Raw genomic sequence first — 12,399 nt, 5'->3', positions numbered from 1 at the left:
CGCTAAATTTTAGAAAAGGGATAGATCTGCGCCAATGTAATGTTCATTTCAACAATGAGGACGGTATCCGCTGGATTGACAGAAACAACGAGGATGGTACCATGGTACATCGTCAGAGGTATCTTATTTTCTAGACACTGTCTTCGAAAAAATCCATCTAATTTTACTATGCGTCAAGTTTTTGTGAAATGAAAGCAATGCCTAATACCCAGAATGACTGCTGTACATTTGCCTAACAAAAAATTCCTAATAATATCTGAAATAATACCATTAATCGTGGAAATATATACCATCGCCTTAAAATATCTTCATTTCCGCGACAAAAAATGTATTTTTTTTCACAGTTATTCAGATCATATGAGATCTATAGATATTTGACATGGATATAGTTAAGGTATGATCATACACATTTAATACTAAAACTTTTCAAATCTTCAGTAAAATACGGAATAATTACCTGTTATAGGTGTGAATTTCCTGTTCACCAACATGTACATTAATCACACGAGGGCGGTATTGCTCACACGAGTAGGTACCCGAATAACCAGTGTGAATCTGTTTGCCAAAAATCGTTTTACTCCATTTATTTAAATTGCTGCCACTTTTTCATTATTTAAGATTTTTTATTCTGTTCTTTGTACTTTCTGGTCAAAAGTCTGAATTTTATGGCCATAGTATGTATCATTTATTTACTTTTAGAAAGAAATAAGTAATTAAAATCGCGCTGTTTGAAGTTTTACAAATAATTATGTGAAAATTCGACCGTTTTTATAGAATTTTCCCTACATTACTGTCGATATCTTATTAAAATCGTTATAGAATTCAAACTGTATTACTTCTTAAACGGTGTTGAAAACTTGAAGCGATAATATTAAAAAATGAATACACTATGCGCATTTTTTTTGTCGATAGATCGTGGAATGGAAAACAACCGGCATGATGTTTTGTATCTTTACGATTCCCGGGTAAATTCCAGTCAATCCAAATAATAAGTATGTTGACGTTTTTCACGATGTAATTTCTGAATTTTGGTAAAGTTACGACGTAAAAACTCTTTTCCAAAATTTCCGGAGTGGACTGGAATTAATAAAACTGTTTTTAACAAAATAAGGAATTCTGTAAATGAAACACTGAAAAAGTATTTAAAGGAAGACTATGTTGATACAGGAAAACGACTACGATACCCGAGATATTATGGTCGAGACTTAGTGCATCCTGGAGAGAAGGAAGGAGGAATGAAAATGTTTAAATCTACAATACATCGCTGTTTTAGCAAAACATTGGATTAGTATTGATACGTTAAAGTACATGAAAAATAAAAAATTGTACTGAGTATACCTGTTTTTCTTCAATTTTTCAATTTGCAATTATAACGACAAGTATGAAATTAAACAAAAGCTTATCATATTTAACTGCACTTACCTTGTCAGACATTATTTGTCACATGTCGCATATGTGTGCTTACAAAATTTATATACTGATTAATTGATATAATCAATAGATGTGATAATCCAAACAAACTCTATCAGGACTAATCAGAGGCACGTGTTTGTTACGCTACATATATTCAAAGGATCTTAATTTTGCTTTGGAAATAAGCGCAGTAAACGTTTTTATATTTATATATTAAACATAATATAATTCTTTTGAAAGCTGATTTTTCGTAATTTATTTTCTTCTTAAATTATCAAATTAAACATGAAGAAATAATTCAATTAGTTCCAATAATAAACATACGGCCGGTTCTTTCCGATCAGCGCGGTTTATGCACTGACATGTGTTTTGTGTATAATTCATTTAAAAATTGAATATTGATATTTTTTCTTAATTAATTTTCTTTTTTATTTGTTAAACGAAATGCGAAATATGAAGAAATAATTAAATAATTTCCAATTATATATTATTTCCAATCATGTCAGGGTTCGAATTTAAGCTCGCATACTCGCGAAATGCGAGTGCAAATTTCAAACTGCGAGGTGAGATTTCAGACACCAGCATTTTTTTGCGAGTGAAAAATTTTGGCTGAATAATGTGCATTTCTAACGGTCGTCTCGATCTTTCACTGTTCTTTCTTTAACAACTCGCGGTCATTGCAGCGCATTGTCATTTGCAGAACGAATTTCGAAGCACTCTTTCATCTTTCGTCGTAAATGGAAGTTTACACTCGATACATGTCCCGTGCGCATGTCTTTTCAACTGCTGACAAGTACCTGCGCTAATTTTGATGACGTTTACCGCATCCGGTGGGTTTTTTGGTAATCTATAATAAGTTACTATTTACATAGTGCAGATACGATTGGCTTGACTCGTCACGTGGATGTTTGTGTTAATGTTGTAATAAAGTGACAAGTCGCGGAAAATGCAAGTTGTTTTTTCATTTAGCAAGTTAAAAAAAATACCACTTGCGAAAAAATGCAAGTAGAAAATCTGGCTAAATTCGAACCCTGCATGTTAAAAATAAAATATTAAAACTTTCCCATCAGCGCGGTTTATGCCACTCATATTTTGTCTATAATTCATTTAAAAATCAAAAATTGCTATTTTATCATTCATAGTTTATTTTCTTTTTTATACGAAGAAACAATTAAATAAGTTTCAATAATAAACATGTGACATGCCCTTTCCTATCATGTTAAGCCCTTTCCGATCCGCGCGGTTTATGTCGGGACCCGTATTTTGTTTAAGAAATAATAAATATGTGCCTATATTTTATCAGTTAATGAAATATGGGCAGGAGTTCGGATTCGTAATAATTAAATCACGAGTGCGTAGCACGAGTGATTAAATATTCGCATCCGAACGACTGCCCATATTTTATTAACTGATAAAATTATTGGAACATATTTATTATTTCGATTCTAACCACGTAAATTCTTCGCATTTTACAGCACTACATTTTAGCGCGATTGTCATTCGGCTGGCCATATGCTATTATAAAAACCTCCCCACGAATGGAAAGCGTTGCATCAAACGGAATTTTCCGATATTCAGTAAATTTTAATTAAAGTATTAAGTAGTTATTGCCGTGAAAATGTTATTTTCAATAACATCAAAGGTCGGATATAGAAATCAGAGGTAAATACTTAATTCAAGGTTTATATATGCAGTTTCTAAAAATAGTACACGTCACCTACATGATGGCACTGAAACATACACGCCAGAACATTGCGGCGGCATATAAACACGTAAAAACTTGAGTCTGGAAGATTGGAAAATTAATTATAATTTATTTATTGTCAAAGTAGAATCTAGTTGACATTAAATTTTGTGGTGCCTACAACGCAGAAATTGTAAACTACACGCACGACCAGACATAGATGCACTGGTGTTGAAGTTGAAACTTACCGGGCTGAAACATATTCTTACGGTAAAATATAAACAAATAAATTCATCAGTTAGATATTGTTTGTTTCAGAAAATTTGATGTACTTTTTATTACTACTACATAACACTGAAAAAGTCGAGTATTTAGTCGGTATATAACGGAAGCAGAGTAGAATCTCAGTCGTGTTACAATCGTAGGGCGGAATGGAAGAGCTATATTTTATCATAGATTCAAGTATAGGCGATTTCGCTATATGTTTATATAGCAACTGCTGCGGATCGTGTTAGAATTATGATTAATTCAAAATCGAATATTGATATTTTTTGTCTTAAATTATTTTCTTATTATTTGAAGAAACAATAAAATAAATTTTAATAATCAACATTCCGGTATCTAGTCATAGCGACGTAAGCGTAAAACATTTCCGTAAGATCATAAAGTTATAAGCTCGTATACAGAATTAACTTTTAATAAACTTCTCTCAAATATTCATTCATATTTAATCTGATTGAACATGGTTTTACATGATAAAAAGTGTTTATTTAAGAGAATACTATTTAATTTTTAAAAAGGGACGAGGGCATTTATGTTATGGAAACTTCCCGTGCGCTCGCCAAATCCAAGTATAAAATCGTTTTGCGTATTTTATTTTCCTTTTGTAAACTTATTATTTATATTATACACGAATGATTTCTGCAATAAACCCTACAAAAATACCATTTATTAATAAAATACGGGTGTATTTCGGTTATGGAAATTTCCCGCGTGGTCGCCGAACTTCATTCTCGTATAAAATCATTTTGCGTAAACGTATTTTATTTTCCTTTCGTATGTTAATTATTTATGATATATATGATTGAATTATATCAAAAACCCTTCAAAAATACCTTAAACTTAAAAAATACCAGGGCTCACGCTGTCAGTCGCCATTATCGCCATTTGCGAATATTTTATTTAAATGGCGAATATTTTTTCATTTTGGCGACAGGAACTGGCGATTATTTTATTTAATAGCTACATAAATAATTATGCCAAGTGAGACAGTAACCCGCGGTCTGCTAGTGTAGAAAATCAATAGAGCGAACTGTTTATTACCTCGTGTATTCCAAACACGTGTCAACTATGCCGATAACATTGCCCAAGGCGGTATGATGCAGACGACAATTAAACCGATTATAACCGGAAGTTAATCTTACTTATCTAGCTGTCAATCAGATTGAACTGGCAGGCTACTTTTTTGGAACATTTTAAAACGCCAGCGCAAATTTTCTTCAACTCTATATTCGGCAGACGACAATTAAACCAATTTGTATGGTCAGTTTCCTGATGAAAAATTAAATTGCCATCTATAGTTACCGCTAATTTGATTATCTTTAAAAACATATTATAAACTGACCTAACTGTCAACGGTTTCAAAATGTCTTTATCAGGATCTAGGTTAGATCTATATGTGTTTTTAATCTAAAATGAAATTGTTCGAAGCGAAAACATTTTTTTTCTTCGAATTTTCAGAATTTGTAAAGAACGTGAATTTGTTGAAATATTACAGGCCAGATATTTTTAATAGTCTATTTTTTTTACCAAGACAATTCTGGCATAATAAATGTTTTTTGTTTTGCACATTAATTAAAAAAATATCGGAAAACCCAGTCCTGTTTCTATTTTTAGAAACATGGCCGATACGGGCAAACTAAAAAAATCAACATATAAATGTGCTTGCATACTGTAACTAGTGTAAGTAAAAACATTCTAAAACACTTAAAAATTAGTATATTTATTGAATAAAGCATCAAAAACTTGTGGACAAAAAGCTGTAATTCAATAGTGTGCATGGATGCCAAATATCACGTATTTTCGCGACTTGATTGTTTTGTACTTATCGAGCAATTTAAGTGCAGTTATGGTCAAAAGAATCATGAAAAAGTATAAACATGAATGATACTCAAAGACTTGGTAAACTTTCCATTGTGTGCAACTGTGTCCTTATTGTGTGTGCATGAATGGGGCTAATTGAGCCATTGCCCAGTCCATAATGTCAGTCAATATCAACAATTTCAACTGCCTTACACAAACTATGTGTCCTGTAAATGCCTTCAAAATCCATCAGAATATAGTATTTTAAACTGTTATAGTGGGACCCCACCACCAATATTAGGAGGTAATTTCCCAGAATCCCCGATTCCCACACCCCCTCTTCTTCTTCTTCCCATTAAAGTACAGGGCCCTCTCTGGAGCATAGACGTACTTGAAAACTGTACAAGGTAAAAGTGAGGCGCAGAAACAAATGTGCAGGATAAAAGAAGATAAAACCATGAAGTGCGTCTAGTGAAGAGTGCCCAGTCCCGCCTTGAAGCTGTCCAAGGTCTGGGAGGTGGCAATGGCTTCTGGCAGCTGGTTCCAGAGTCTGATAGCAGACGGGAAGAAGGAGTTCCTGTATGTGTCTGTCCGGCAATAAGGCACCAGGTATCTGTATGTGTGACCTCTAGTAGACAGTGCGGCTGGGTGTAGGTACATGGGCGCAGGGATATCAATAAGACTGTGTGTAATTCTGTACACAAGTATCAGCTTTGCATCAGCTCTGCGCTGTTGCAGCGTGGGCCATCCTAAAGTGGCAATCATCTGTGATGTGCTGCTTGTCATCCTATAATCCCCAGTAACGAAGCGTGCCGCACGTCGCTGAACCGCTTCCAGCTTATTGATGTTTCTACTGGTATGAGGGTCCCAGGCTGGAGATGCATATTCCATGATCGGTCTAACCAGCGTCATGTAGCACTGTGCTTTGATACTTGAAGGACAGTTGGTAATGTTCCTCCTGAGAAATGCAAGACTGTTATTAGCCTTCTTGGTTGTGGCGTCTACATGGTCGTTCCACATGAGCTTCTCATGGATGGTAGTGCCAAGATACTTCCCGTTTGGTACACAGGCAAGTTGGTGGCCATGAATGTGATAGACTGTCTTGATTGGATTTCGCTTTCGTGTGATCCTGATGGTCTCGCACTTGGAGGGGTTAAACTGCATTTGCCAGTCTGTTTCCCCTGTTGGGGCCTGCTACATTTTTAAAGTAATTAAGAAGATATATATGTTGAAATTTATCATTTTTATTTTTATAAAAATTGCACCCAAAGATCCGCATCAATTTTGGCTATTAATTTTTCATAGGTTAAAAAGTTGGCTATTATTTTTTGGAGGCCAGTGTTAGCCCTGAATACAGGTGTATTCCGGTTATGGAAAATGTATTCCAGTTTTTAGGTGGATTCCGGTTTAATGTGTGACCGAATTTAATAAAATAATATTTCTTATAGGTTATAATGCAGTAATTCGGTGAAAAATTTGCTTCCGTGGTGTAGTCGAAAGAAGTCCCTAATAAATAGATCCTTACTTTTCAATTTTTCGCGCATTTGCATGTAAATTGGGAGCCAAATGGGCATTATTTCACTCGTGGAATGAATTTTACATAAAATAGGACACTTTTCATGCTAATAGTCGCATGTTTTCGAGTTGTTTACTTGAAAACGAAAGTATGGTGTTTATTCTGCGGACCGCTTTCTGAAATGCGGCAATATTAGGGTACCTGACTTCAGTTGACTTGCATTTCACTGCATACTATTCAACACCCCTTTTTCTTTTCGTTTTCTTGAAGCAAATGTATGGATATCTTGTGGAAAATAGGTCTACGACGGGGTGAAAATCTAGAAACTGTAAAAAAAAATGTTGTGAAGTAGCTGAATTTTATATGAAACAAAGAATAATTTCTTTTATTGGTATATAGCCACGAGGTCCGATTTGTGTGTGAAATTATCTCCCTTGCAACTCGTGCAGCCTGGTTCGAAACACTGCGAAATGGCGCCCCTCTAAGGTAAACGAGACGGGCCGAACGAGACAATGCGGAATATCGTTGCATTTCCACGTTAATATAATCAAATAATTCTAGTATAAAACTATACTCGTACGCATAATAAACTTTAACTGTTCTTTCTTAGCACATTGCGCTCTGCTGATAATGGCCGATTTCTAACAAAGGGAAGCAACTTTCGTAAAACAATAATTTATCTATTTAGACATCCTCGTCGGACCATAAATTGCGAAAGAAACTACAAAACCATGAACTAATTGAGAATGCACAAAAATATTTACTTACGTGATAAATCTATTTATTCTCCAACAATATATATGTGTAATCCTGTTAGTCATCCATTCAATAACTCACAAAGGGTCAAAATGTATAGCTGTCAACAATCGTCCACCATTTTGAATATGGAATTTTGATTCGCGGAAGTGACGTAATTAGCTTAAAGTACTGTCTAGGCCAAGTAAACGTTAATTATTGATTTGTCAGTTACACTCTCGAACTTCCATTTCACAAACAACAAAAAATTAACAGTTTTCTAACTCTAAAAAAGAACATTTTCAACAGTTTAACAGTTTTAATTGTCTTAACTTGTCTACTCTTCCAGTTTATCACAATGTGGGCACAGGAATTTATCACCTTTCCTGATCACCCTTCTTTCACAATAATAAATAAGATGTGTCCAGTGCTTACAGGGAAACCCATCAACCATTCCATCACACTGAACCCATTTGTATTTATTTCAAATAAAAGTTTGTGGTCTGAATCAGCCAAAATATATGGTCATTATCTACTTTTATTCAAAGTATGTGGTCCGAATCAGCCAAAATATTTGGTCCGAATCAGCCATGGTCCGAATCAGCCACGGTCCGAATCAGCCTGTTAGGCATTTGGCAAAGGTGACTGAAACACTCTTTGACAGCTCTACGGGTGTCCACAAACCGCATACACAACATTTATCATCATCATCAACATCATCTACATCTACATCTTTCACCCAACCGTCGATTTCCGACTATCACTAGGCGGCGCTGTCAGAGAAACAGTTGTTAGAGAAATGATATGATACAATGTTAAAAGAATAAAAGCTAAAAAAGACAGTATGCTACAGTTAAAATGGGACAGAGGCAATAGAATTACATACTGACCACCGCCAGCCTCTCTCTAAAGATACTGAGACTGGGGCTAGATTTAACATAAGTTGGTAGGGAGTTCCAGAGTCGGGTGGTCCTTGGGAAGTAGGAGTTAGAAAAGTACTGAGTGTGAGACATGTGGATTAAGTAATTTAGGTTTCTAGTTGGAATAAGATGAGATTGGTCGACTGCAACTGTCTCGGTCCTTATTTTATAAAACATTACTAATGAATTGTGTAACCTTCTATATTGGAGTGTATTCCATTCTAAAGTTTTCAGCATTTGTGTAACACTACTGGTGTAACTGTAGTGGTACATGACGTACCTAGCAGCTGACCTTCGGACATTTTAGACTTTGCTAGTGAGGGTATTTTGCCAAGGATGCCAGACGCTTGAACAGTATTCAAGTTGAGGGTGGAAATAGGTGTTATAGGCAGCAATTTTGACCTTTTTATTGTCAGTTGACATTTCCTTGTATGACGCGAAGAGTGGAAGTTGCTTTGGAAGTGATATTGTCAATGTGTTTGGACCAGTTTAGATCTTTGGAAATGGTTATGCCTAGGTATTTAGCTGCCTCACACGTTTTTAACTCTATATTGTGAAGTTTTTAGGGGTAGACCACAGGATTTTTCTTTCTAAAGATTCTAAGGACTTCACACTTATCCGTGTTGAACTCCATGGACCATGTCTTCTCCCAGGTTTCTAAGCTAATGAGGTCTTTTTGCAGAGATATACTATCTGAAATGGAGTTGATGGTAAGGTATATTATGGTGTCATCTGCAAAAATTCTTGCGTTACATTTGACTGAGTCTGGTAAGTCATTGATATATACCAGGAAGAGACAAGGCCCAAGAACAGATCCCTGGGGAACTCCAGACAGTACAGGAAGTTCACTGGAAAAATGACCATCTGCAGCGACTTTCTGGGATCGGTTGGACAGGAAAGATTTGACCCATTTGGTAATTTGTAGGTTGACACCAAGGCTTTGTAGTTTATAAATTAGTCTTATGTGATCGACCTTGTCAAACGCCTTGGAAAAGTCCATGACAATAACATCTATTTGTTGACCCTGTTCAGTGTTATTGTAAAGTTCCTGAATGAAATTAATGAGCTGAGTCTCACAACTGTGACCTGATCTAAAGCCGTGCTGGAACTGGCTAAGTAGCTTACGCTTGTCAAAATAGGTCATAAGATTGGAAACAACAATGTGTTCAAGGAGTTTAGAAGCAATGCAAGTTAGCGAAATTGGACGATAGTTACTAGGTTTAGACTTGAGACCATTTTTAAATACGGGGGCTACAGTGGCTTTTTTCCAATCACTGGGTACTAAGCCAGATTCGAGAGATAATCATCATCAGAACCCTCTGAATTTTCTAAAAACAAAGACAAATATCAAACAGGGAATGCCACGTACCAAAATCACAGCCTCCCCAAAACGAAACCTACAGCACGCAGACGTGCACACCACAAACACACACACATACACGTGCACACACACAAAGCCAACACACGAGGACAAAACGAACAAAGGAACACACAAACATACACGTGCACACACACAAGGCCTACACAAGAGGACAAAACGAACAAACAAAGGAACACAGTGGGGCACCGCCTTGGAACGGTCAGTGGCAAAACACCACTGGGGAGCTTAAACCGGTTTATGGTGCGCACCCAACCTCACTCTTACCCCCACCATGTTCCAAAGACACGGGACAGTGTAAATAAAAGTAATCCCCTCCAGGTGAATCTCTAACACACCTGCAATTCAAGATTTTCTGATTTTTTGTTTTTCTTGGAGTTTTCTGATTTAGACGTTTGCTGAACCTTACTTTTACTTTTTTTTTGCTTCTGCTCCTTTTCATGTTGTGACAACTGGGCATAAATTGCATCATCTGTAATTTCTTAACCAGCTACTATAGCACTAACATATTTTCTGGGCTTTTATACAACTTCACTCTTTACCCTTCTCAGACTTTGTTCTCTTACTTCAAACATACCACTCTCTGCTACACATTCCTCACCTGAAACCAACACTCCACCCTCTACTGTTGCATCACTATCTACACCATCATCACAGTTCAATTGTTTCTCAAAGACTTGAGCTGGTATCATATATTCTCTTGGAACTGCAGACTGATTTAGGGGATAGATTCCAGTTTTATTAAAACCGGCTTGCAAATTTTCTGCGCCAAGTGCTCTTGAATACACCTTGCTGGCTACTAGTATCTCACAGACACTATATTTTGTGATGGCAGCTGCTGTCTGGCGGATGAACTTATGACATTGAAAATTATACATTTTTTCAAAAGGGCCATAGCATGCAACATCTAACGGCTGAAGGATATCACAGGTGTGAGCAGGCAGGATGAACAGAATTGGGGTGAACTTGGGGTGGGATGAACAGAATAATATTGTGAGTCTGAGCCCACTCTACAAGACCTACTGACACATGAGAACGATAGCCATCTAGAATCAATAGAATCTTCTCATCACTGCGACCAGGTACATGCTTTAGGAAGTGCAACTCAAGATATGTGCGAAATACTTCTGTATTAGACCAACCGGTCTCACTTACTGTTCCTGATGTATCAGGGATAGAACCTTTCATGAGATCCGGATTCATTCTCTTCCCCGGGAAAACAAAAAATGGTGGTATTGCAACACCACTTGCACTGCCACAACCAAGTATAGTTATCGTGTTGCCTTTACCAGAAGTAACAGCTTGTGGACAAATGTCAACACCACCTACAATACCAGGTAGTTTGTGGTTCACTGAAACCCCCTTCTCATCCACATTAAAGATCAAATGTGGCTTATCAGTCAAGTCATACTTGTTAACACATGTCTGTAAGTTTTCAAAGTACTCAGAAATTACACTTTCCTTAGCCATTTTTGCTGTGACATGTTCCAGTGCTCTAAGTGTGAATCTTTTTATTTCAGGCCACCTTTCTCTAAGACCCTTCAACCATTTAGTAGAGAGTGGTTTGTCTTTTGGACGTTTACCTAACTGTACGGCGTAATCAGATGCAAGATCTACACACTCTTGGACAGTATAACCGTAGCCATACCTTGCCGTTGTTTTAATATGATCTACAATTTTCGCCTCTTCATACTGGCTGAATAATGGAAGTTTTCCCATAACTACATTTTCAGGATCAATCTTTCCAAGAACACAATCTCTCACGGTATTTTCTGGCACCATATACAATTTTGAAGCACCAAATACACTCATTCCTTCTTCTTTTACGGACTAATACTATAGGCATTGGTGAGAGCAGTAGGAGAATACAGCCTGTATTTCTTTCTTATTGGCTGGGGATGAGCCTGAAAATAAAAAAAAATGGAGATTTTGAAAAAAAAAATCATTAATCAGGCTTGTACGTAAAACCAATAATAAAAATATTCCCGGCTTTTTACATAAAAGGAAATCACGTGACCGCCATTCATAAAATGTAAACAAAGCAGACGGCTGCAATTTTAATATTCCAGTGTCTTATATTGGGGTAGAAAATGGAAATTTTATCAAGGAAATATTTGGAAATAGTGAAAAAGGTAATATTTTGCACAAATGAAACATTTTATTGGTACTTACTTGTTTGAATCTCATTTTTTTCACTTTGACAGCTGGTCACGCTACAATGCGTCGTAGTAAAAATTTTCCCACGGTCGAGCATGCGCATGGGTGAGACACGTGATCAGCGTCATCAAAACAAAATGGCCGCGAAACGAAAGTCTGTCACGATTTTAGGTCCGAAGACGATATAGTAGGCCTACATTTTATGCACTGGCTCATATTTGCATAGATCTGTAATTCGTCTTGAAATCGAACCTTCATTTAAAAGATACATCATTTATTTTTCTTTTAATTGCTAGATTCGCAATAAACTTTACCACTTAGGATCGCTGATTCTCAATTAAACGTGACAGTAGCAGCCCCTACATGTGCAGATGACACATCTTTACTGCCAAACACCACTGCAGACTTACAATCCATGCTCGACATAGTAGATTTTAATACAAAAGGAGAATTAGTCAAGATAAATCCTGAGAAATCAGAAATACTTGCTGTTCGTGGAAGTCAATCACCAAAC

The 12,399-nt window shown here is 36.4% G+C and overlaps 1 protein-coding gene and 1 long non-coding RNA gene across 2 annotated transcripts in view; both read right to left on the bottom strand.

Annotated features, from left to right (window-relative positions):
• The window catches only part of LOC123552107 (uncharacterized), an 83,699-nt gene that overhangs the window by 69,971 nt on the left and 1,329 nt on the right, over window positions 1-12,399 (bottom strand). The window lies entirely within an intron of this gene.
• LOC123552106 (uncharacterized) lies at window positions 9,865-11,857 on the bottom strand. Its single transcript, XM_045341492.2, has one exon. The coding sequence runs from the start codon at window positions 11,538-11,540 to the stop codon at window positions 10,653-10,655; it is 888 nt and encodes a 295-aa protein (XP_045197427.2). The 5' UTR covers window positions 11,541-11,857; the 3' UTR covers window positions 9,865-10,652.

This window comes from Mercenaria mercenaria, chromosome 4 (genome assembly GCF_021730395.1).
Source record: "Mercenaria mercenaria strain notata chromosome 4, MADL_Memer_1, whole genome shotgun sequence".
NCBI classification, from domain to species: domain Eukaryota; kingdom Metazoa; phylum Mollusca; class Bivalvia; order Venerida; family Veneridae; genus Mercenaria; species Mercenaria mercenaria.
This window is presented reverse-complemented; position numbering and strand designations above follow the sequence as displayed.